A 25,936-nucleotide genomic window follows, 5' to 3' on the forward strand; every position below is an offset into this window, starting at 1 on the left:
AGTGATACACAGAGCCACAGCTTCAAAGACAGTGGTGTTTTTTTTTCCACTTTCCTTCCACACTGTTTTTTCTGGTACACAGAAAAATCCTTATTTTTAAAATGTTGATAGCTTCAAGAGTGAATTGTCTGAATCTGTTTTTCGTTATTTATCTGAATTCTCACAGGAAGTGACCTCCGAAGGTACTGCAGGTAGTAAAAGCTGTAATAGTACCAGCCCTGGGCATTTCTTTGCATTGGCATTAGAAAAATGGATCCTAATAATTCAGTAACATAAGAAATTATTCAATGTCATCAAAATCTCAGATATATGTACAGCAGAATAACCTCTAGATTAGGTCAAGAATCATGTTTTTCACCTGGTTGTCAAGTTGAGGGATTTCTCCAGTGCACTACAAAAGGCCATTAAGATCTCTTTCCCACTCATCCTTTTATCTCTAACTGGGGAGATTCATTTGAAAACACCTCGATGACTCTTACCCACAAAACTTCCTTATCTAACTGCATGTGAATCACTTCAAAAGGAGACACGTTTCTGTTGGCAACCAAAGAAGCAGCCTTAGCAACAAGACAGCTGGAGTATTTTGTTTTCAGAGAGCTGCTTGTGGACAGTATGTTCTGCTTTCTGCTTCCCCATGGCACTGCTCCTTCAGTGTTGACTTAGTATTGTGTAAGAGTCAGTCACCGGTTCATAGCAAAGACATCACTTGCAGGGCAGATGACGATCATTTTACCTTTGATGCTGTTCCCTTTACGAAATAGTGCATGTGTACTGACTGATGAAAAGCTCAAAATGTGATTTTCCCCCATAACAGAACTACCACAAAGAAATGTGTGAGGAAGCTGATGGTTTCCAAAACCTCGACTTCCCTGCAGAAACCATAGTGGAGAATTGTATCAAAGTATTAGCTCTAAAGGCTCACATCTCAGCCTGTCTTAGCATCTGGTGTTGAGAATAGTTGTATATAAGGTGTATATAACAGTTGTTAATAAGGTGCCTTATATCTATCTTCTTAGCAGGAATAATTCTGGGAAGAATGTTATGGTGGAGAAAACTGGAAACACAGAGCAAGTGGGGGTGTTATTTGGGCTAATGTCTTCACAGAACCGTTGGGGAAGCTCACTGAGAAAGCAATGCCAAGACAGCATTCATGAACAGTCTGGTGTTGTAATAGTTTCCATGTCCCAGTCCCACATCTGTGTAAGGAAATGAGTTATCATATATATTTTGATCCTATTAAAAAATTCAAAGTACAGGCAGAAATAGAAAATGCACTCATACCTTCACCCATGTCCCTTCTGTCTCCTCCTGCAGGGGCTGCTGACATACTGCATGCTGGTTTGATTCCCTTACTTATGTTCAAACTGAAGTCTGAGTTGGATGAAATCCAGGAGCTAATCCTAGATACACTCTCCAACTGTCTGCGTGTGGAGGCTTCTGAAGCTCTATCAAGTGGTGCCATTACCATCCTGAAGCAAAAGCTCACACATTCATCGGTGACCATCAGAAGCAAAGCAGCTCGGGTCCTTTTAGCAATTGGGTAAAAGAAATCTATCTATAACACTTAAGCCCAAGAAAATGCTAATGAACTCAGTCAAGTCTATTAATGTACAGTGGGTATTCCACTATACATTGAAGCTTTTATATTTCACAAGGAAAATAATATCAGCCTGTACGCACACACAGGTTGAAGACCTCTAAAAATCCTAACTGCTACAAATCACTCAGGAAAGCACAGGCTGATGAGAAGTCGTTCCTTCTCCTCCTATTTTTCTTCTGTATTATTTGTCTTCTGGGCCATGTTAAATATTCCCCACATTTAAGAAGCTGGAAAGAAAGAGACAGAATTGACCTGAAAGAATGATTCCTTGCAGACCCCTAATATAGCAGTTGGTTTGAATCTGTTCAGGGTTCAACAAACTGGTTTCTAACTAAATTGCCATTAGGAGCACCAGCACACTTCCTCCTACATCCTGTTCCTTGCTGCTGCCGATCAATCTCCAGCATATCATAGAAAGTAAAAAGAGAAAAATCCAAACACCACCTAAAAATAGCCTAAAAATTATTAAGCCCACACACATAGGTTAATATGATAATAATTGGTATTTTATCAGCAAGTAGACTTAATAGACAGCAGGCATAAACAGACATCCCCTCTCTTTTCATTGCGGCTGGGTAGTGGTGCTTGCCATCTGTCTAACACTCAGAACATTTCGACTCCAAAGAGAACAGAGAGGAGGACTGTGTCAGCACCACCGTCATGAAACGAAGGAGCGCTGCAGGGGGCCAGGCATGGGGAGAAGCTGTGGGTAGTTGCATGGTTAGCAGACACAGTTCAAGAAAGCATCTTAACCATCTTTTCTGCACAGTACCCATCCAGAGGGAAAAGTCGTGGTAGGTGAAGTTATTCCTGTGCTGGTGAGCCTGTTAGAAGACACAGATCCTGAAGTCCAAGCTAGTGCAACAGGAGCGCTGATGTTTGCTACCGTTAAACCTCAGGGTAAGAGAAAGAGGCAGTTCTGTTGGCTGCTGTCCGGAAATCCAATTTTAAGGCAACTTAATACTTGTGCCCCTGTTCTCTTCCCCCCCAAATCCTCTGTTTTTAGTAGCATAAAAGCTGTGCCAGAAATTGTAAGATCAGGACATTTCATAGGCAGTTTCTCACAGCTAAAAGAGGAGTGAATATTAATAAGGCTGGTTGTTCTCTCAAGTAAGTTACAAGACACTGAAAATACTAACTGCTAAATTTTCAGTGTGATGAGTGAATAATTAGATATAAAAGACTCTTAATAACAGTAGTTGTATTCCTATCCTCCTCTGCAACTGTCCCCCCCATCTTCCAAAGACAACAAAGGCGTGGATCTCAGTGTTTGAAGTGTCTTTAAAAATAGAGGAATGGAGGATGTTCTTAAGGGCATCTAATCCCCCCAAAAAATAGCTTATCCTATCACTTGGTGTCTCACACCTTCTCAGATAATTTCTTGCAAATGAAATAATAATGTGCAAGGCAGATAAAGTCAACTAAGATCTTTTTTCTTAAAAATAAAAGCTAGCTGGCAGCTAGCTTTGGTTTTCAAGAGAAAAGCATGTCCTACCTCTTCACACTGCACAGTCTGGGTGTTCAGAGCTGTAACTGGGCAGGGAGTCAAAAGAAGAAATTCAAAATCTTGTTGATTACATGCAATAACACATTTTAAAGCCAGTGTATTTTTCCACAGGGAGATTCTCAGCCCTAGGTGCTGAAGCCATTCCACCTTTACTGAAGTTGGTTGCTGGGGAAACCAGCAAAGCCCGTCTGAGCGCAATCAAAACCCTCACCATGCTGGCTGAGCTACCAGAGGGCCGCAGGAAACTCCTAGATCATACAGACATGTTTCAGCAGTGTCTGAATGATCCCTGTGAGGCAGTGAAAAGAGCTGCTGAAATTGCCATCTGTGTCATCAAATGGAAACCTTACTGAAGATGTGATGTTTCATAGAGATCTATTGCCCTCTGTTGTTGTCTTGCTGTAAAAGTTGCATGATTATATGCGACCTTCAAAACCCAAACTCTTTCTCAGTTACTCAGAAACAGTTACTCCTGAAAAGTCATTTGTCAACTGTTTCACATCTGTCTTACAGGTCACAAGCAGAGCAATGGGGAAAAAGGAAAGGTAGCAAGTCTAGAACTCTCCACCAGGAGTTATTTCCTGAGATACCAAGTTTTTTTCTGTCATACAAGAAACTGATCCTTTGTGTAGTCTTCGTATTCTCTCTTTTTTCTGTTTCTTTTTTAATCTCAGCCTGTCAGACACCAATCAATAACTAATTATATTAGAAAGAAAGGTTCATAATTAACCTCTCCAGCAGTCGTGGCTGTGCTGGAAATTGACCTAGCAAAAAGCATTTACATGAGTTTTGTTGCAAACATATGTTGAACACAGGATTAGAACCATTTAGAGCATCATCATTGAAAAAATCAATGGCAATGTCATAGAAAACCTTCCCCTAGGGAAGTCTGAGGCTTTCCCAGCCTGAAGTATAGCCAAATTCTTTTCAGCACCGTTGTAACAAATTCTGTCACTGACAAGACTTGCCAGCAATGAATCTGGTACAGGGCCCCAGTGTCCTGTGCTAACCTCCACCCATCCCTCCCTGCGATGAGGTTTATCCATGGGATGCTCCAATGCCCCCAGCTGATAGCAGCCAACACTGTACCTCAGTGGCCCCTTCTGAGCCCCCTCTTGCTGTGTGCCTGCAGCCCCTCCCTCAGCCTTAGCTCCAGCCATGGCCCATGTTCTTAACCTGCTGGGGATCTCAGCAGGCAGCCTTTCCCATTCCATGTGCTTGGCGCCAGGCTCGGGGTCACCATGTGCAGCTATTCACGCTTACAGTAAGGAGAAAATAAGCCAGCAAGGCTTTACTGTGGTAGCCCTTGGAAAGCTTGGCTGGGGAACCCAGTGCCTCCAACAGAAGAGGGATCAGCCCTGATCTGAAGTTGGTTAGATTATGGAACAAACATGCCTCTGCATTTGGCTATTACTTGGTGTTTTGTACTTTTGTAGAGCTGTGGTCTACCCTTTGAGTAAAAAAATAAATCAACAAATATAATGAAAATGGAGGTGTTCTGCCAGAATGGAAGAATTTTGCTATTGTGGCTCATTTTGGGGGGAGAGGGAGAGTTTGAGAGGAAAGCCAATCCTAATATTATGGTCTAGTCCAACAGAAGTTGGACAAGACAGTTTCCAGAGGTCCCTTCCAGCCCGCAGTATTCTATGATTAATGGCTGTCTAAACAAAGAGATGAGGAGATAAACAAAACAGAGAACTGAAAATGTCACTTCCCTAGTTGGAAAAAAATGTTTTTTTCTAATGAATTTTACTTCACAGAATTGAATATAACATTGAAAGTTCAAGCTGTCTGTAACAAGCCCATCCAAGAAGACATAAATTGCCTGAAGGAAATAAGGTAGTTTCTGATTTTAGAGCTGATGAGCAGATGAAACAGGAAGTTCAGTAATATTTTGCTCACTGTGTAGTCAAGGCAGGTCACTACCGATATTGTGAATTCCTCTGTCTGCAGTTGCTAGTGTGTAATTTAAGAGGCATCAAGAGAAGGCCTGTGTGAAGAAATGAAGCAAATTTGCAGGACAATTCCTGGCCATTAGAAGTGCCCACGACAGCTGTCATGGTGCAGGTGACTCAGCTTCACAGGAAATCCCATTTATTTTCACTCAGGTATTTGCTCTCACGTGGTGTTCTTCTAGACAGAAGTTACCAAGTTGTAGTTAAACAGAAGCTGCACCTTTGTTACACTGGAGTTATCTGTCAGGGCTGCTTTTTTACTGCAGAAACCCAGTGTCCCACTGCAAACTGCAAATCGTAAGCTTATTCTAGCCACTGCAGGCGTGATTAAAGTTAAAAGGTTTCTCTTCCATAGCTTAACCAGAAGAAGACTTCCCTGTCCTATAAAGATGTGATTTAAAAGCATTGAGTCAGTTGGATTTGTTCCCTCTGGGCAGGGTCTTGGAGGAACTCTGCCTTTTCAGCACACTTATGTGCACAACAGACATAAGGCACTCACGTGTAAAATATGTCAATGCCTGAGTGCATCCAGTTCGATAAGTGCGAGACAGAAGAATGGAAGTCTCACCTACACTTACAGAACTGCAGTAGGAAAACACAGTAATGATCATTTTGGCTCAGTTTCAAACATCTGTCACAGCCTTTGCCCTGATAAGTTAGGTATTGCATTTCAATGAGTTAGCAAAATAATTAGTTTGTTCAGATGTAGGAATAAGACCATCCAGACTGAACTGCTCTGACAAGAAAAAAAATTAGCCGACTTGGACCTTAAGCACTGCCCTCTGAACATCTGCCTGATTGTTGCTTTAGAGACAATATGAACTGTTTCCAAATCAGGTTCTAACATGGTATCAGCGTTCTTGTCTTACACACATGCACAGTACAAAAATGGAGCAAAGCCTTAACTGAGCTCTGAAGTATGGACGCTAGTGTATTTCTCAATCTCCCTGTTAAAACAGCACCTGTAAGATGGAAGATAAGAGCAGAGCCCTGAGATAGTAGTGGGGAAATCAAAGCGATCAGGAAAAAGTCCTTGAAAAAGTTTTTACAAATAGAGAAGATAATGGTGAAAAACTGAAAGAGCCAGGCTGACCCAAAATATATTTGAAAGAGAAAAGGAAAAAAAAACACTCAGCGGCATGAACAGAAATTGTAGGGTACGAAGAATTAAGTAGAAAATACACAGAACAATCCCGGATTTTTTAGGTTTGGAATTCTCAGTATTTTATTCTCCATTGTTAAACTAACTTAGATTCTCTAATTTAGCATATAATCACTTAATGACTTTTCATACCTAAAAAGAAAATAAAGCCCTTATGATGAAGCATTTGCTTTCTCTTCTGAGATACACAAAGTCTTGAAACAAAGGAGAACGAGATGTATGAAGTTATACTAATGCTGATTTATAGGTTAACCCAAGATATCCTTTAACCCTAGCAATATTTTGATTTCTGTCAGTTATTACTTAATTGCTGAGTACCACATTGCCCTTAAGACAGTGAACAAAATGAAAAACGCATCCTAGAATTCTAGTACTGACATTCCAATAAAATGAAAAGACCCCCTGTAATAGCAAGTCCAGGGGCAAGAACAGGTGGGGTTATATTCCCTAGGAACTTCCCCAACAAGACAATGACACTGATATTACGTGATTCTAAATGGACAACCTGGAGAACTGAGAGTGTTCTATGAGCCTTCTCTCCTTTCTCAAATGAGGACATGCTTTCCATCCTGCACTCCATGATTCTACATCATAGATTTAGCCCTAGACATGTGCTTATGTCAACACACAGCTGAGGAGTAGCGCCAGTTCTGAAATACAGTGCGTACAGGGAGTGCCAGGGCTGTCCACAGTTATCTTCCCACTTTGGAATGAGAGACAAACAGCCCTCAATGTTTGAGGTTGGGCAATTAGTTAGCACTCTAGGTGTCAGTAAAACAATCAGGTGGATCAAAGAAACACAGCAGAATGACTGACAAGTGCTTCCCCTTGGACTGACTTAGCTTCCAGTTAATTATACTCAGTAATAAAGCTGCAATAGAATTCATCACAAAAACGCTAAATATCCTTTTGTATTGCTTCATACATGCTTAAATTAACATATTAGATATATATGCCTAGGATCTGGCACTATCACATACTATAATTAAATTAATTGTTCCAAAAGAAATGCTGTGTATAGAGCAAGGCTGCCTTTAGCACTACATGCTCTACTAACAGTGTTCTATGCTATGACAACATCAGCACCTCAGCAGATTTTAACATCAATGGAAAACAATTAGTCTTTTTGGCTCAAAGCCAACAACGATTAAGGTCCCGATAAAATTACTGTGGTCCTGGGTCAATACTGGAATTAATTCACTTACGTTCTACACAGATCAAGTTTTCAAGTCAGCTGCCCAACAATTCTGTGACACCAGGAGGAGAACATGGGAGTTTCCAGGAGTTCATGGGAAGTGAGACCCTTGTATATACCAGCCTGGTATGCAACATTCCTCACAGGTAGAGCTCATTTTGAATGCAAAGTTTAACATCAATTTTTTCCCTATAAGTTTCCAGAAAGTTAAGAATATCATACCTTTCTTCTTGCAACTACAGATTCATTTCCCTATCCGCATTTGTTTTCAAAAGTCCAGGAGCTAGAAACCATTCTGTTCTCATATAAATCCTGCTTTGGGAAGTAGCTACATTTAATCTCTCCATGTCCCAAAGCAGGGAGGGTTTTTGCTTGCCAGAACCATATTTTGTGTTTTTAAAAAAAAAAAAAAAAATCAAATTCAAATTAAAAATGCATAGAAGTTAGAGATTTGTCTAAAGAGCACACAGATTTGGCTGTTTATTACATTAAACCGGAAGGGCAGAATGTGTTTTTTGTGACTACATGCAAAACTCACATGCTGAAAAATTCAAGCCCAGGATCTATTTCTGTCAAAGTTTGTAAACTCGAGTGAGTGAAAAATGATTATAATAGTTTGTTTTAAATGTAACTTGAATAAAAGTTTCTAGTCATAAGCTCTGATACTGTAAGTAAAAATGCTACATGGAGTAAGGATGAGTTCACACTTACCTGAGCTTGAATTTCTCCCAGGTACCCTAAGGAGAGCAGGGGAGCTGCTCCAGCTGCTCTAGCCCTAAGCACTGCCAGGTGAGGAGAGGGCAGGTGTGGTAACTTCAGGGAAACTACTCTCGTGCAGCTGGCTGTGGTAGCTGACAACAAGATGTAGTGTTCCTCAGCAGGAAAAATAAGCCAACCTGCTTTATTAATAATAAGGGTAATAACCTGGGCGCTGCTGCTCATTATACTGTCTTTCATCGGAACAACGAGTTGTTGGAGTGAGTCAAGTTTTACTCCACCCTTTAAGTTCTCTAGAACAGGCAATACACACTCCATTAAAAATGCTGTGAATCACCAAGAATTGTTTGTTGGTCCTGGAGTTGCTCATCTTGGCGACGTATCGCCCTCTGTTGTTAAACCTGTGATGCTGCATTTCAGGTTAAACAAGGGAAGCTGAAGCGGCTGCTCTCTTCCCTCGCTTTTTTGCTGCCTCACAGTAACACCGCACGTGCAGAACACTTGCGGAGACCTGCAGCTAGGCAGTAAGAGCGTTACATTAAAAACAAACAAACAACCACAGCAGCCCTCCTTCAGAAGAACTTACCCGTGACCCCACAACCTTTCAGTCACCCTTCTCTCTGCAGCGTGACCCCAGGAATATTGGTTTGTAATGCTCCTCCAATCCAGTCCTTCAAACAAATGAACTCAAGAGTTCTTCAAAGACAATAACCAAGGCTCTATAGCATTTCTCTGAATGTCAGCCAACACTAGTGATAACATGTATTTATCATTTCTCTTTGCTCCCCATTCTGTGTCAGTTTTACTTCTCATGAACATTCCTAATTTTGCCAGTGGAGAAAGTGACCCAAGCAGGAGTCGAGCCAATTCACAGTCACAGCTGCTGATGTTACTCAGTTCACCGCAGTCACTTGCACCTAAAGAACTTAGCCTTGGGCTAGGCCTTAATCCACCATGGGCATTTTGGTCAAAACCAAGCAGTGATTACTGCACATCTGTTCCAAAGTCGGTGCATGAGCTTTTCCCTTAACAAAACAGGAATAAGACCAAGTTCTGAGTTCTAAGAGCAGAGAGTTCTCGTAACCAAAGTAATTAACATTTGCAAGGTACTTGGATACGTTTGTTGAGTGGTACAGAAAAATGAAAATATAAATGAAGAGTGGTTACCCTTTCCAGGATTTGGCTTGGAAATAAATGATCTAGTCGTTCTTAAATTAAAGATCTGATTTGTTTGGAATGTGTTCTTTACATAGCAGTGTTGCAATTGACTTACAGTGCTACTATGTGATTTTTTTAATTGTATTTTAATTTCTTTTGTATTGCTCATTTAAAATACTTTATGTCTAGCTAAAAGCCGTTAAAATAAGTTGTAACCCTACATCTAACTTGACAGCATAAGCCAGATGTCTCAGGGTCACCCAAGACAGAGTTGTATTATGCTGATTTTTTTTTTCATTTACATTTTACTATTAGCCAGGGCTACATCTGGAGTCTCTCCATTAACTATAAGTACTTCAAAATTTACAGTCAATTTACATGGAACAAGTATGCACTTACTATTTGCATTTCTAAAGCATGAGAAGGCCCAGGACTGTTTAAGCTAGTTTTTGGGTTTTGTCTGAGAGTACCCCACAGCAGCAGCTACAACACAGACACAGTTCCACTGAGAACTGAAGAAAAGTCACTTTCTTCCTTAAAATCATGAAGCTGCTCTTGAATGCAATACCTACCAACCTGAGGTGGCATTTAACTGTTAATATAAAGGTAAAAGGTTTTATCAATTGTCCACAGGAAAACTGCCCTGCATTGTGCAATTCTACAAAATTAGAGGACTACCCTAAAGAGTAGTCAAACTCCACATAAATATTTGAACCCTGGCCTCTAACAATATCCAGATCTGAACCAAGCAGGTTGATGAGGATGTACAATGAATGTCCATATTAAAATTAATTTTTCAAGATACTTTAACCCTGAAAAGAAAATGAAGTGACAGTGACCAATTAACAAGGAGGTCATCTAAAGACTGATCAGCCTACTAGGATATCATACGTGCTGTTTGTCTTTATCCAAATGGCCATGTAATTTCACCATATTTTCTTTTTGTAACAGAGCATGACAAAGAGGGATCTGGGCAATCCTCTTCTGGAAGTTTTCTTATTTGCTGTCCATTACTATTACCCAAAGCCAAAACCTAGATACTAAATTAAGTTTCTCTGTCTTCCATTACATTATATAAAAATCCCATCATTTTTTGGACACCAAATGCTTCAAAACATACAAATACTTTAATACATACAAGTCTTCATAATCCATTAAATATAATTAATTCCATGGTCTTTAAAATATATTACTGTATTAACTGTGAGAAAAAGGTTTGCAGTGGTATTTATACAGCGATGATTTAATCTGGCCTATGCAAACCCTTTCTGTATACTCCAGACATTATACAGTGAAGAGCAGCAGATCATTTGATTTTAGATCCAAATGAAGAAAAGGAACTGTCAGAAGATTACAAAGTGAGAGTGATTAAAGCTGCAGGAGTTAGCAGCGATGTGGTGTAGCATGGACAGAGATGATCCTAGCTTCCTATTTAGATGCACCTATTGCAAGTCTGATGCATCCTGCTATAGAATGCTGTGGGAAGACACATCACACTGAGATGCTTTGCAACAATGCAGCAATGTGCAATAGCAACAAGGCATTGTGCTGTAGCTTGACTACAGCAACTGATGTCTTTTTTTTGTACTTGATTTCCCAAGAAGCTGAATTAGATGATAAGATCTATTGCTTTTTGCCTTGAAGTTACATCTGCCTTCTCCTGTTTATCCAGCTGGTTTCAAACTTACCAACTGGAGACAATCAGACTGATTTGGCCGTGGTCCCACAGCTGTGACTGTTCTCCTTCATGAACTGTTATGTTAGCTCATACTGTCCTACTGAAGTTTCATACAGCATGAATTATATTTCTCATTGAAGTCTTCAGAAGAAAGATTCACAGTTTTTCAGAGAAATAGTACAAAGCTCTCAAATGCACTGGAAAGCAAAATGCAAAACCAGCATTCTGATGCTTTGAGCTTTTAACGATGTTTATGGATTGTTTTGTAGTACAGTTCATAGACAGGCAATACATTAACACCATCTCCAGGATCAAGAGGTCCTAATAACTGTGGGTAGAGATCAACTTTGACATACCAAGACAGGAATCAATCAGTAATAAATAAATAAATATATACACACATACATATATTTTAATACATAATATATATGTGCATATATATAATGTGCTGTATGTATATATAATATATGCATTTTGTATAAAAAAGCTTCACATTCAAGTACAGTTACATATTAAAATATACAAGAGGGGGACCTTTTGAAGTGAACGTTAAACAAAGAATCTATCATAAGTAGAATTCTTATTAGGATCATTGAATTACGTTTTGCCTAATTTCAAAAGGCAATCAGTTCAGATGGTTGGTGTTCCACTCATTACTGAGAAACACAGCATAACGAAAAATATCATAGAACGTGAAAGTGGAAAAAAACGATAATGGAAAGTTACATATAGTGTCAAATATATCAGTATATACATAAATCCTTTACTTAAGATATTCTGTACTTGGAGGGAACAAAAGTGATTTTTTTTAGCTTGAATCCATACAGTCCCTCAGTTGCTTGTTTGTCTTAGTAATCAAATTATTGTAGAAAAAAGAAAAAAAATGCATGATCAGAAGAGAAATGGTTGAAAATTAAAGTAGTATCAAAGATAAAAGATAGTTCAGATAGTTCACAAACCCTGATATATGGCTCATGAAATACAGTTCAAGCAACCTTGTTCTGCACCTAAAATATGAAATGTATCACCAGAAGAGAGAATATTGGATGGAAATTCTGAATATTGGATGGAATTCTGAACTTGGAATGATTCAATTTCTAAATGGAAGTTTTCTCTCTTGAAATCTCAGTAGTCTTGATCTTTAGATTGTTGAAATTATGATCACAAAATCAGTGAGTAAATCACCCTGATTTTTACAAACTTAGACCATGAAAATACTAAATGTGTCTAACTGTAAATTTACAAGTCATTGTTTTTGCTTGACAATACAGTACAATTTCAGAACTGTAATCAGAGGTTTATGCAAAAAAGGCATGGCAAAATACAGCCACAGTCAATAGGATGATGCCATTGACATTCACAACATTTCTCCAAAGTGGCACTTCTGATGTGTCAGTCAGTTTCTCCTTCAATGCTTCCTCTTCCTCCTTGCTGAGTTTGGGTCCTTTTTGTTGGTCTAAGCCACAGAACCAGTTGTAAGCTTTCTTTAAGCATCCTGGTTCTTCACCTGCCTCTGAAACTGGAAGGAATAACACACTGGTCATGAAACATAAGCACAGACCACTGCATGCACTAGAAGTTCTCTATGACTGAGGACCTTCCTATATTTAATATAGCAGCGCTGGTTTATGGTCTTAGTTGCATGGAAACATTTTAATATGAGGCAGCAAGAATGAAGTTAATATTGTGTTTTTACAGCTCAGCCAGAAAAAAAAGAAAAAAGTGATTTTTCTAAATGGTGCAAGAGGGCCTTTTGTAGCATGGAGACTTGATCAGGTATTTGAGAAGCAGACCATGCTGCAAAGCTTAACCTGTTATCTCCATTTTTTCAGTACTTTCTACACTTCAAATTAAAAGCCAACTAAATTAATTTTAGGATACTTATGAAAAAGAACTTGACCACAGATCCAAAAGCCAAGCAAAGAAAGCTGATGGTTTTTCCCAGATGGATGTCTGGCAATTCACTTTCATTTTTCTCCCCACCACATCTTTACACCTTCGATCCTGGCTACTACGCACTATTTCCAAAAGAATTCTCTTTATTTCATTCCAACTGCTAGAGTCCTATGCAGTTCTGCCAAGGTATACCACTTCTAACCTAAAGCGTTTCCACTGTTTTAGTCATAGGACTACCAACTAGCTATGTAGAGAATAAGAATTTCTCCCTTTACTTCTGATCTACACTAAGAGTGATAGATTGGTAGAAGGCACCTTACTAGCCCTTTAAATATGCGGGGTTGTGTTTTTGGTTGTTACTGGAGGTAGGGCATGTTGTTCTTTAAATACCGTGCACGTTACTGTCCCTTCAGGAATAGAATAGGGATTCTCAAGTATATTGATAGCATCTACAGATATTGCAACATAAGTTATTTAGCAATTACCTGACTCCTCGTCTTTTTCATCAGGTATGTCCTCCTCATCATCTGCATCAAGATCAATACGTTCCTCTTTGCTGTTCCGCAAGGACCAGCACAAGCGGTAAAGCTGCCATGAAAAAAAAAAAAAAAAGAGTTTACAAAGGTACAGCCTTTGTACATAGAAACAAATCAGTCTGGCCAGCATACAAACAAGCTGTAGGATCACAGCACCCCAGATGTCTGGGAAGTCAGCATCTAAGATTATTACTAGTCACTGGAGGCCTGTGACAGATAAATGAAGACTATTTCCTTCGCTTTCTTACAAGGACTGTATGATGTGGATAGCTGAGATGCCAAGCAGTAATAAGCCAAGTAACAGTGCTTAAAACTAGTGATTTCACTTATTTCCATGTCTCTAGAAGCAGGAGTGCAATAATACTCACATGTACATCAGGAATGGGCTTAGTCATGAAGGAGACTGCCAGGATAACGATGACAGAAACTCCAAAAAGAATTATTGCAAAGTAAAGATAATGAATCCCACAGATAACGAATGGACAGTTGGAAGGTGTCACACAGCTGCCAGTTCCATAGGCAAACTCTGCAATCATTCTGCTGAGTCCAGCTAGCAGCCCAAACATCAGGCCCCAGAAGGCACCCTGCAGACAAAGTGATAGAAGTTATCAAAATGCATAATTTCAGGCATGGAAATGAACTCTAAGCTGTGAATAGTTGCTGGAGGAAACAAAGAGGTAGAATCACAGAATCACAGAACATCCTGAGTTGGAAGGGACCCACAAGGATCATCAATTCCAGCTCCTAGGTCCACACAGGACCACCCGAAAATCAAACCCTCTGTCTGAGAGTGTTGTTCAAAGACTTCTTGAACTCCAGCAGGCTTGGTGCCCTGACCACTTCCCTGGGAAGCCTGTTCCAGTGCCCAACCACCCTCTCAGTGCAGAACCTTTTCCTGACACCCAGCCTGACCCTCCCCTGTCCCAGCTCCATGCCATTCCCTCAGGTCCTGTCGCTGTCCCCAGAGAGCAGAGCTCAGCACCTGCCCCTCCGCTCCCCTCGTGAGGAAGCTGCAGGCTGCCATGAGGCCTCCCCTCGGCCTGCTCTGCTCTGGGCTGAGCAAACCAAGGGACCTCAGCCGCTCCTCATACCTCTTGCCCTCTAGACCCTTCACCATCTTCATAGCCTTCCTTAAGACACTCTAATAGCTTTATGTCCTTCTTGTATTGTGGCACCCAAAACTGCACACAGTGCTCGAGGTGAGGCTGCACCAGCACAGAGCAGAGCGGGACAATCCCTTCCCTCAACCAGCTAGCAGTGCTGTGCTCAGTGCACCCCAGGACATGTCCCTTTTGGCTGCCAGGGCATACTGTTGACTTAGATTCAACTTGCTGTCAACCAAAGCCCCAGATCCCTTTCCATGGGGCTGCTCTCCAGCCTCTCATCCCCCCATCTGTATGTACAGCCAGGGTTGTCCTGTCCCAGGTGCGAAATCTGGCACTTGCTCTTGTTAAACTTCATGCAGTTGGCGATTGCCCAGCCCTCTAATTTGTAAAGATCTCTCTCCAAGGCCTTTGCACCCTTGAGGAAGTCAACAGCTTCTCCCAATTTAGTGTCATCCACAAAGTTAGTATACATTTGAGTCCTGTATTCAAGTCATTTATGAAAACATTAAGGAGACCTGCCTCTAAAATGGAGCCCTGTGGAACCCCACTAGTGACTGGCCACCAGCCTGATGTAACCCAATTTCCTACAACCATCTGAGCCCAACTCAACAGCCAATTGTTCACCCATAGCATTTTGTATCTGTCTAGCCCTATGCCCTGACAAGGCTAGCAGTTTCAGAGACAAACTTGAGCATCTCAATTTCAGACTTAGAGCCTCAAGAAAGTGAACTGGAAGTGAGTTGAGGCTGATCATAAGCATCTGTTTCGTTTACGCTGCATGTCCTGCAAATAACAAACACAAAGCCAAAGTCATAGCTGGAAAAAGAAATAAAAGTTCCAGTAATTTCACTGAAGTTACATTCATTTGGCTGTGGCTTTAGCCCGAAGTATATAAGACACATATGTCTGGGCACAAATTCAAATACAGAAAATTCTGTTTAAACGGATGATTTATTTTTATTTTTTTTTATTGGAAGGGTGATTCAACATTGGAACAGGTTGCCTAGATAGGCTATGGAGATTCCATTCCTGAATATATTTGAAAACCTAACTAGACAGGACCCGAGCAACCTGCTCTTATTAATCTTGCATTGAGTTGGGGGTTGGACTAGTTCATCTGTGCCTCCCAATTTCAACCGTTCTGTGACTTTGTAAAGTCACGTAACTGATGACAGTAACACAAACTTACAAATCCCAATTTAAAAATATTCTAGTTTTAATGCCTGGTTTAAGAACAAAAAAGTTTTAATTATTCAGCGGTCAAAGTCAGAAAGACAAGATAGTTAATCCCATTTCTAGCTAAAAGAAGAATGATTCTCAACAAGAAATACTGATATATCATATAAACTCCAATGCTGTAATTGCTTATCTTATGCAAGGCCCCACTTCTCAAAAGCTCTGATGTTTTCCTCCCCTATTTATCCAAATCTAAAGCGCACAGTATACACAAACCCATGAGGATTATACTAAATTCTTACTCAGGCAAAATTCCAGCTAAAGTCAATGACAGATTTCCATGAAGGACACAAAGATTTAATCCATTTGTGAGATATAGCCATATTGGAATAGGACATAGAACATCCTTTAGTGTATAAACCATTTTTTTTTTTTGGATATACACAAAAATAACCACTGAACTGGTCTTGAGGAAAAACAGTGAAAAAAGGTTTCAGCCAAATTCAAAAACACAAACTACGTTCCCTCTGTCAGCTATCTATCTCATGAAACTCAGTCTCCTCAGAGCAAACACAAACAATTGGCAAGTATTGCTATTCCTAGAATTATAGGAAAGACACTGAATTCCTGAGTATGGAGTTTTCAGAATGTTACTGAATGTTATAATGTATTGAGTTTTCAGAATGTTAATTGCCCAGTTACTGTGACTGGCCCATGGTCCTATCAAAACACATACCAGACCTCATGCCTTCTGAGTTACTTACTTAAATATGGATTAAGTACAACATTTCTCAGTTTACTGCTCTAAGAATCAAAATCAATTCCCAGACTGAATCCTAAATGCAATTGAAACTTAAATATGGATTAAGTACAACATTTCTCAGTTTACTGCTCTAAGAATCAAAATCAATTCCCAGACTGAATCCTAAATGCAATTGAAAACAATGGATGGAACAACAGCATGTTTGTTGAAAAGTTTGTTGACAAAAGTATACACTGTTCAAGATGAAGGTGAAAGGTGAGATGTTTGGTAAAATAGTTTGACGACCAATATCATAAAAGATTACTAGAGCAACATGCAGCATATTTCTTTCCTAATTTGTACTTACCTGCTCATTGACCCGCTTGCAGAAGATGCCTAGCACGAAGACAGCAGCAATGGGAGGTCCCAGGTAGCTAGTAACTGACTGAATGTAATCAAAGAGCTGCCCACTTTGAGCTGACTGCACCACAGGAACCCAGGCAATGCTGATGCCAATTAAAAGTAACATAAATGCCCTGTAAACATAGCCAGATATTCAATTAACTATCTGCTTAGAAGCATCTATCAAAAACTAAAAAAACACATCAATTAATCAATAACTTAAATACCCATTTTTGTATTTCAGCCAGCGAAATCAATGAAAATGGTCAATTACCATTGAACAAACAAAAGAAATCCAAGCTGGATATTGTCTGTCAAGTATCGGTCAGCATATAGCTAAACATGCAATCGAAACACAGGAAAACACTTCTTTCCTTTGTTTGTTACGTCTGGAGATGAATCAATAGCAGATCGGCTAGAAGACTAGTTCATTGATGCCAAGTATGGTGTAGTGTAAAGCCTACAAAGATATCTTAAAATAGTTCCTTTTGAATAGCAGTAGGAAGTAAGCGCTGAAAATTAGCCATTGTCAATTAAATTGGAAATAAGGTCTGGAATTTATTGTCTTACAATATCCAAAAGGGAAGTAAGTGTACATGGGACTGCCTGGATGGCCACAGGAGGCCACTGCTGCACTGCCTGAACACTGCAAATGCAGGTTTTCACTCAGGCACTTTTTTGGAGACTTCAGTCTGTAACGAATCTAGTGTTTGCTACATTTCCACCTTACCTTCCAGCCAACATAAGCTCTTTCTCTGATGGTCGTTTTCGAATTTTGGTGTAAATGTCCATAGTGAACAATGTACTAGCACTGTTAAAAATGGAAGTCAAGGAGCTCATAAGGGAGGCCAACATGACTGACAACATCAGACCTCGCAGACCTGAAAAATGAAAATATTCCATACATAAACTGAGACAGGCATTCAGTGAAGAATCTCAGTATGTGTCACTATCCATAGAGCTTGTCTGACCCTTTCAAGTCAACCAGCTGTGGTTATATTTATGTGCTGATGCCTGCCTGCCACTCTCTTGCAATACAGAGCAATGGCTGCTGAGCTTTGTAAAAGCTATTTACAGCAGTGATAAGAGCAACACTTGAGCTTTTAGAACACAGGTACTTCTTTTGTGAATGCTTTCTGATTACATGCTGAAACAAAAAAAAAAAATAAGTAGATTTTCCCCAAGAGTTATAAATATAATTTCTCCAGTGCTCATTTGCCTGTAAGCATATTTGTAAACCAGTTACTTGCCATAAGTTTCTTTTACTGATTAAAAATCAGGGTAAACAACTTTTCCAAACAGTATGATCTAGTCAACATAGTATGGGGAAGTACTACAGCATACAGTACAACACATTGTACAACACATTACGTACAACGGTTGTTATAATACAATGGGGAAGTATAAAGAAATCAGGGAAGTACCATGGTTTGCATAATAACATAATCTGTTTTTTCTAGCCTTATGGATCAGCTCTGGGGTTTTCTGCAGAAGTTTTTCTTCCCTGTATGTATACTTAGTCCTCTATGGATTGGTGCCTTATTCTTTCATTGAGCAGGCGTTATATGGGACAGTGTGGATACAGGATATCTTCTCCTCCCACCTCAGTGGGTTTAGCAGAAGTCCTACAGGTGTACGCCTCCAGCTCAGAAATCCTGACAGTGACAGTCTTCTATAAACCACTGGCAAAGTAGGTTACTTTCAACCTTCACAGAAAGGGAGCACAATTACTATTTCATCACCCAGCGTCTGCCAACTGAAAGGTGATATTGTCAGCAAGTAACTATACTGCACCTACAGCCACAACTAATAAAGACTACCCCTTTGATTAATAGTGAAAATTTTTAGAAAAAAATAAAATAATAAAATCTGAGATTTGGGCTCTGTTACCTACATTTATAGTCTAGAACCTTCACCTTTCCTAAAACAAATAGAGACAATGTCTTACCATTTGGCATAAGTTCTACTACCATTTTTGGATAAGCAATATTGGTACAGCCAACTGCAGTGCCACAGGCCTTCTCGCAGATATCAGGAACAACACAAGCCACCACATCTGAGAAGAGGAAAATGAGACAGGGTTAGACAAGATCATGTATTAACAACAGATTGCTTCCAAATTAGTAGTTTCTAAAATTTATCTGTAAAAAACCACTGGATTGACGTGCTCTATATCATTCTTAGTCTGCTAGCAGGGAAGAAGATGATTCTAAGCCCATCCTCCCTTTCCTCTGTCTAAAGAAAAAAAAAATACTAAAAAGTGCTGCAGGTCAAAAAACATCAGGATTAATTTGTCAGACCAGGACTGAATAACACAAAAAGAGCAACTCAAAAAACAAACAGAGGAACACAAAGACACTTCCCTCTAACCTGAACATCTCTCCATTGCCCTGCTGTTAAACAAACGGATGGTTACAGAAAGAAGAGAGACTGGCACTGTCCCCACACTGCACTCAAGACTATCCATGACCAAAAAAATATATATATACATATTACAGAAAGAAGAGAGACTGGCACTGCCCCCACACTGCACTCAGGACTATCCATGACAAATATATATATATATGTATATATATATTTATACATATATATACATATTTATACATATATATACATTATATATATATATATGCTGTGACTGTGACCCTCTTCTTTTTTTTGCCAGAGTATCAATCCTGGACATTCCACTCATTCAGCCAGAATAGGGCTATAGCAGACAAGTAGAGAGGGACACTATGGAATTTCTCTTTCCTAAAATGGACAATAATAGCATTAGCAGAACCCTTGAATCAGGGAAATGAGAAAAGCCTGTGGCTTATCACAGGGTAGTTAGTATTTGTGCACACATGTGCCTGGACAATTTGGATGACAAAATGACAATATAAAGGGATGGAGAATAGGAAATTGAGAGAGATTGGTAGCAAGAAGAAATTTGCATTCCTGTATACATATGCATACCTGTATACAAAATTCGGCTGATCATTCCAGGCATCACTATGATAAACATGGGCAAGAGCTTCAGGTATCCACACATGATACATCCAGCCTTCACATGGGACATGTTCTTGCCGGAGAGACATCTTTGGACAATAACCTGTCAGTGAGACATAGCAAGTACATATAACTCAATCAAGAATATCATTTCCATTTCCATAAACACACTATGCCAAATTCCAGACACAAGGTACTTCTTAACCTGTGTGATAGTGGAAGAGTCTGTTTACAATTCCTACCACTAGAAAAAAATACAAGCTACATAAAAAAGACATTTAAAATAAATAAAGGAAAATATAATTTATTCAGGATATATTTAAGAGCTAAGGCTCTTTCTTACAAGATGTTCTTAAAGCAGACTAAAAAGCCAAAATGGAATGAAACAGTTAATTACATTGCCTTTTTAGATTTATTTGTTTTATAAAATATGAAAGATTATCTTTCCCACAATTTAGAAGGCAGATGGATCACTCCCTAGAGACTGGGCACATTCACGTGTCATAGCTGCAGGAGCATACTTTCCTATTCTCATGTCAGTGTGATCTCCCAGGGAAACTGGATGGTAGGTCTTAGGGACAAGGAAGAAGGAGAAGGAAAGAGACTTCAGACTGAAAAAAATGATATATAAAGAATATCCTCCCCAGACTGTGCATGCAAAGATGGAAGCTGCACAAATAGAAAACAAACTAGGATTACTGAATGGAGAATCATCCCAGTCCAACTGAGACCACTGAATGCATGGTTTCTTAAGAAAATGTTCACATTGCAACCTCTCTTCTTGGTTTTATACATGGTCACATACGGAGGAAAAAAAAAAAAGGAATTATATACTGTATCTGCTGGGCACTCTATAAGAAGAATTGAAATAATGCCATTCCATTTTCTTGTGTACATATGGAACAATATCATCAAAATTGAGCCATTTAGTACAGGAGGAGTGTAGAAAACAGAAGCTGAAAAATCACTGAGTAGTCTATTCACTGACTAGAACTAACTGCCATTTCTGTAACCTGGCTTTGAATTACAGTGGGGAAGAGAAGAAATAAACAAGACCCCTGGATCAAACTAGACTGCAGAATTTTGTGTTCTGCATTTCCGAGGCATTTAGTTTCCACATTACCTGATCTGTGCACCAGTACCACAGAGCAAGGATGCTCAAACCGAAGATCAGTCCTGGCCATGGCAGATCTCCAGTGACAGGATCTCGGAAGATGTGAAAGGCATCCTCCCGAGGTCTGTAGCATGAGCTATCAATTGTAGTGTTTCCATAGGAGATATTGGATGGAATTGCCTCCATATACTTCTGCATAAAAGCATCATATCCTCCTACCTCTTTAAATGCTGAAAAGTAGAAAGTAAAAGTAGCAATAAAGTATATAATACTGAAATCTCAAATAGAGCTAGAGAATCTGAGGAGAAAAATGCTGTAATATAGATGTAAAAAAACCCTAACCAGTATGCGTCAACATTTTCAGAAAACAGTACACAATGAAGGTGTCCCTTATTTCTACAGATTTTATACATTCCCCTGTACTTTGGAACGTAGTGGTCTCAATAACTAAAGGGCTTGACAACATGGCTATTTTATTCCCTGATAAATAGGTGTATGAACTGAAATCTGCTGGTTAAGATAATAGGGTTCCACACTGCAGGATATATTTCCATAGGCAATGTGGGATTTGTGGTTGAACATTCCAGTTTAATTCATCTGATTTACTTACCAAATCCCATAAGAATAAAAGATCCCACAACCATGATAAACGTTTGCAAGGTATCTGTGTAAATCACAGCTGCAAGGCCACCTAATGGCAAAGACATGTCAAAACAAATATGTTAGTCCCTGTGCAAACAACTCCATGAAAATTCTTTTTTAATTCGTTTAAATTATTTTTTATTTTTATTTTCTCACCACCTGCCTCTTTCAAACAAAGACCACTGTAAAACACACACCCCTTTCAGGTTTTCATTTCTCCCCTCTTACCCACCTTTCCTGTTTTCTTTTTTCTGGATCCCCTAACTTTTTTATTTTATCAGACTGCTCTGCAAACTCACCTGTGATGGTATAAAGAGCAGTAATAGCAAGCAGAATAATAATGGCCAAGTAAAGATTCAGTCCTATGGCCAGCTGTATAAATATAGCTCCAGAGAATATGTCTGCCTAAAAGATAAAAATGACAGATTAGGCAAGGCTTAAGTTCTAGATGATGGCACATTACACGTTCATGATTATGGTACTGAAATACACAACTACACTACCCCCTTAGAGTACTGCACAAAAAAAGTACAAAATGAAAACTGAGGCCATTCTACTGCAACTGCCAGTCTCTTCTCAGTGCTGTGGTCTTTTCAGTGAAAGAACTGTAACACTTCTCTAAGAATCTCCAAATATTTTGCAATGGCTCATTTTAGCTAGATATATTTACCTCCTCTACTGTGTGAGCTTCCATACTGAGAAACTGTTTAGTAAAGAATTACTTAAAGCTAGGATTACACTTACTGCTATGTCCAAGTTATGGACTCTGTGACACCTCCAAGCCATAGCTTGGTTCTCTTCCTTTAATGCTAATAAGTCTCTCAAATTGCCGTTATTGCTTACATACGTGTAGTATAGCTAGTTTCACTGGTTCAGGACAAATGGGAATTAAAGGCAAAAATTTTATTGCTATTTTAAAGTTCCTGTCGGAGTAATTGACATGCATTTCGCTAACAGAAGAGACCTTTAGCTCTTGGGTAAAAATGGGATTGTTCAGGTTTCAGAATAACACTATTTACTGGGGTATTAATCACAGGAAGTAATTTCCTGATTTAGACATAATTTGCATCAAGGCTATTTACCTAAATTTGCAGTCAGAATAATCTACCCCAGTGCACTTCTAATACATTACTGTTAATCATCCTTTCATTAGAGGTTTGCATCTCCTCCTGAGCGTCTCGCACATGGACTCACATCCAATCCCACCTGAATGCCTTCTTTCTGTATAACACACCTCCCATGCGGCTCTACAAAGGGTCATGTCCTCACTTAACAGGACAAGTCCTCGGAAGGTTCAGCAAGCTCAGGAGCTACAAAACACTGCTTCAACCAAGGAACATAAATTGGCCATGTGCAGGCTCTGTGAGACAAAGATGTGTGCACTCTGGGATAAGGCCTGCACACACAATTACTTCAGGGCAGATGCCAGATGGCAGCTTGCTGGAAGAGTGGGAGATTCCAAAGGCCTGGTGGTGGGAATCGCAGAGCCTGTGATCACAAAAAAGTGACTCGGACTGGTTTTGTCCACAGCTAGGCTGAGGTAAGGCAGGCCAGATATACTAATAAGCGGTTATCCAGCCTGGCTAGCTGGGAGATGCTGGAAGAAGAAACCGTCTTCGTTCCAGAGACACTGAAGCTATGTCATGGCAGGTAACTGAAACCGAGACCGCATTGTATGACCTCGCCCTCGATTCACTTTGGAGAATGAGGAAGTAGTACAGACCTCTGCAGCAAGAGATCCTCCAGCTCTGCTGCCGCGATGTGCAGAAGACAACTGAGAAGCAGCATGTGAATCATAACACTTTGATTCCCAAAACCCTGCCATTGGAGCAGCTTGAGATTATTTGGTTTCTTATGTTTCAGTCTCAAATTAGGAACCAGGATTTTTTTAGATCTGATCCCCCCAGTGGCTGCTAGACTGTATACTTTGTCCCTAATTTCTATGGGAATATTTTTTTCTAGCTTTTCACAACACTGATCAGCGTATGTCCTGGATAAGTCCTGCCTTTTATTGCTCCTGGCTTCAGTTTAGCCTACATAGCATTAAATATTAATGGCTCTAAAATGACCCCCAGAAAGAAATACACAGTTAATTATTTAGTGTCCTGAGCAATGTATCAGCTCCTCTAAATTGCTGTTACCTTCCAGCTTCACTGCTCCTCCCTCCCAATTAGATTATTTCCTTCCAATACTTCCTTGTTTCTCCATTAATACCCTTTTATAGATACTATTTAATCCTTATCTTATCTTTGATAGAGTAAATCTTTCCTTTACATTACAAGCTCTCTTTCCAAAGCCATGCACAGATCATGCAGGAACAATTGGTAGAATGCATTATAACTAACTTGGAGACTGTGTATATCACTAGTGGATCCAGCTGCAATGTTAGTGCACCCCCACACTCCACTATTCATTCTACACTGTGCAGTTCTAAGAGGAGCTTATCTTTCTTCCTGCCCTTCCCCTGGTAAATAGATGCCTTGATTTCTGATAAATCTAATTTCTGATTTCTTCAAAAGCATTCAGATCTTCATTCCCTTGTTTTGCTGTAATTTAGTTAATTACTCTTCATCAAGATTTTGTTTTCACTAGACCATCTCCACTGGCATAATGGCCAATATCAGCAATACTGTTGTTGAGCAAGGTTCTGAAAGCTGCCAGGGGCTCTGCGCACACAGCACTGCATGCTTAGGAAGCGTGTACACATGATGCCTGTGCAGCAGAAATCATTTGGGCTGAATGATCACATGTCCTGATCCCAAAGACTGACACCTGGCAGCATGACCTTGCCTGACAAGCAATTGATTAGCCATGACACAAGGTAAGATGACAATAAAAATACGCGGAAGATGCACAGGAAAAGACAGAAGCAGTAATGACCTTGCACAAATGTGTAAAAAGATAATCTGATCATTACGCAGTGGTGGGTAGTGTGACAGAAACAGCATGACAGAAGTTACGTGACCCAACATATTATATTATTCATTGGAAAGCACCCTGATAATAATATTACTAAGAGCATTAGATAATATTATAATAAATCAAGGGAGCAGCACATGAAATAACTAGCCTGGAAACAAGATGTTGTTTTTCTAGAAGGATAAGTGGCAGTAAGTATCACTGCTAATCAAACTGCTAGGTGTGACTGCCTGTCAAGGGCAGGGCAGAAAGCCATCCTTCTATACCAAATCTCGATAAGCCCCGATGACGACAAGGGAGTGTTTGCAAAGGCAGCAGTCGAGGAAGTAAAATGCAAATCTCCAGGCTGGATAGGGCACAGATTGTCAACACGTGGGTATGTCTGGAGATGCAACGTGTCTCTGGGAAGAGAAACTTGTGCTAGTTCCACATAGCATACATATCTCTACACAGCACAAAGAAGCAACCTATGGTCCAGGATGGAACAGCCCTTACCTCTGTGCTCCTAGAGTTGGTCCATCTGGAGACAATTTAGGCCTGGTGTTGTATAGCACGTTATAGAAAAAACTATTTTTACTTCCTCTGACAGTATCTGAAACCTCCAAGGACTTTGACTGTTCTGCATATTCTGAATAAAACATGACAAGTAAATCAGACCTAGGCAAATCCTGCCCTACCAAATATAGTGACATAAGGCAACAGAAGATATGTTGGTATACTACAGAAATCACAGCCATGTTTATGCATGGAATTGACACTGTCAGTGTTGTTCTGGGCAGATGGGAGAAATGATGGAGACAGAGGAACCTGTGCACCAAATCTTCCACTGCATAGCACAGAGACACAGTTCTGTGGCAATTCACCATACACGGCTGGAATAACTGGGTTCATTGGAAGCTAGGATGGTAGAATGGGGCCCAGGCATTCTGCTGCTGTATGGATCTCTTGACTATTGCTTTGCTCCCTAATAAGACAGGATCAGAAGTGCAGGAGAAGGTGTTTCAGCCTCGTGACCACACAGGAAGCTTAAATGGAGAACCTGTCTTGCCTGAAAGTAAGACACCCTGAGTGAAACGGTGAAATTTCATGACTAGATCCTTAAGCATGATAGAAGCTGGAAATAAAAGATGGTACATTCAGAACCTGCACAACACCTTAATGGGCTTATTGCAAATGTGTTGCAGAATAGGACTGTGAGTCATCAGAGTGGAAGTGTTTCTCATCTGCTAAAGCTGCCAGAACTCTGTGGCGTGTGCAACATAACTAGCATAATCAGAAATCCCAGGTAAGCACAACAACAGTAAATTTAACTGATCCTTTTAAAATATACAGAAATCCAGCTCTGAGGACAGCCCCACAGTACCAGCCTGTTTAATTTATAACCTTTGCAAGGATCAGTTATCATGAAGATGTGAGAATGAGAGCAAAAGGCCAATCTTT

At 39.9% G+C, this 25,936-nt stretch overlaps 2 protein-coding genes across 8 annotated transcripts in view; one reads left to right on the forward strand and one right to left on the reverse strand.

Annotated features, from left to right (window-relative positions):
- Positions 1–10,284, forward strand: part of RSPH14 (radial spoke head 14 homolog) — a 109,028-nt gene extending 98,744 nt beyond the window's left edge. For 2 of the 5 annotated variants that reach the window (XM_013173640.3, XM_048064112.2), the window contains 3 exons: positions 1,315–1,540; positions 2,370–2,500; positions 3,219–10,284. In XM_013173640.3, the coding sequence (XP_013029094.1) occupies positions 1,315–1,540; positions 2,370–2,500; positions 3,219–3,460 (599 nt within the window). In that variant the 3' untranslated portion in view covers positions 3,461–10,284. The remainder of the gene's footprint in view (positions 1–1,314; positions 1,541–2,369; positions 2,501–3,218) is intronic. The other 3 variants (XR_010825512.1, XM_048064114.2, XM_048064113.2) reach the window with 3 other exon arrangements.
- Positions 10,285–10,399: 115 nt separating this feature from the next.
- SLC5A1 (solute carrier family 5 member 1) overlaps positions 10,400–25,936 on the reverse strand; it is a 50,610-nt gene continuing 35,073 nt past the window's right edge. For all 3 annotated transcript variants that reach the window (XM_048064101.2, XM_013173641.3, XM_048064106.2), the window contains 10 exons: positions 21,877–21,982; positions 21,546–21,626; positions 20,945–21,165; positions 19,789–19,924; positions 18,779–18,886; positions 17,561–17,711; positions 16,796–16,964; positions 13,773–13,988; positions 13,354–13,456; positions 10,400–12,491 (listed from right to left, as the gene is read on the reverse strand). In XM_048064101.2, the coding sequence (XP_047920058.1) occupies positions 12,271–12,491; positions 13,354–13,456; positions 13,773–13,988; positions 16,796–16,964; positions 17,561–17,711; positions 18,779–18,886; positions 19,789–19,924; positions 20,945–21,165; positions 21,546–21,626; positions 21,877–21,982 (1,512 nt within the window). In that variant the 3' untranslated portion in view covers positions 10,400–12,270. The remainder of the gene's footprint in view (positions 12,492–13,353; positions 13,457–13,772; positions 13,989–16,795; positions 16,965–17,560; positions 17,712–18,778; positions 18,887–19,788; positions 19,925–20,944; positions 21,166–21,545; positions 21,627–21,876; positions 21,983–25,936) is intronic.

Source organism: Anser cygnoides, chromosome 17 (genome assembly GCF_040182565.1).
Source record: "Anser cygnoides isolate HZ-2024a breed goose chromosome 17, Taihu_goose_T2T_genome, whole genome shotgun sequence".
Taxonomy (NCBI): Eukaryota; Metazoa; Chordata; class Aves; order Anseriformes; family Anatidae; genus Anser; species Anser cygnoides.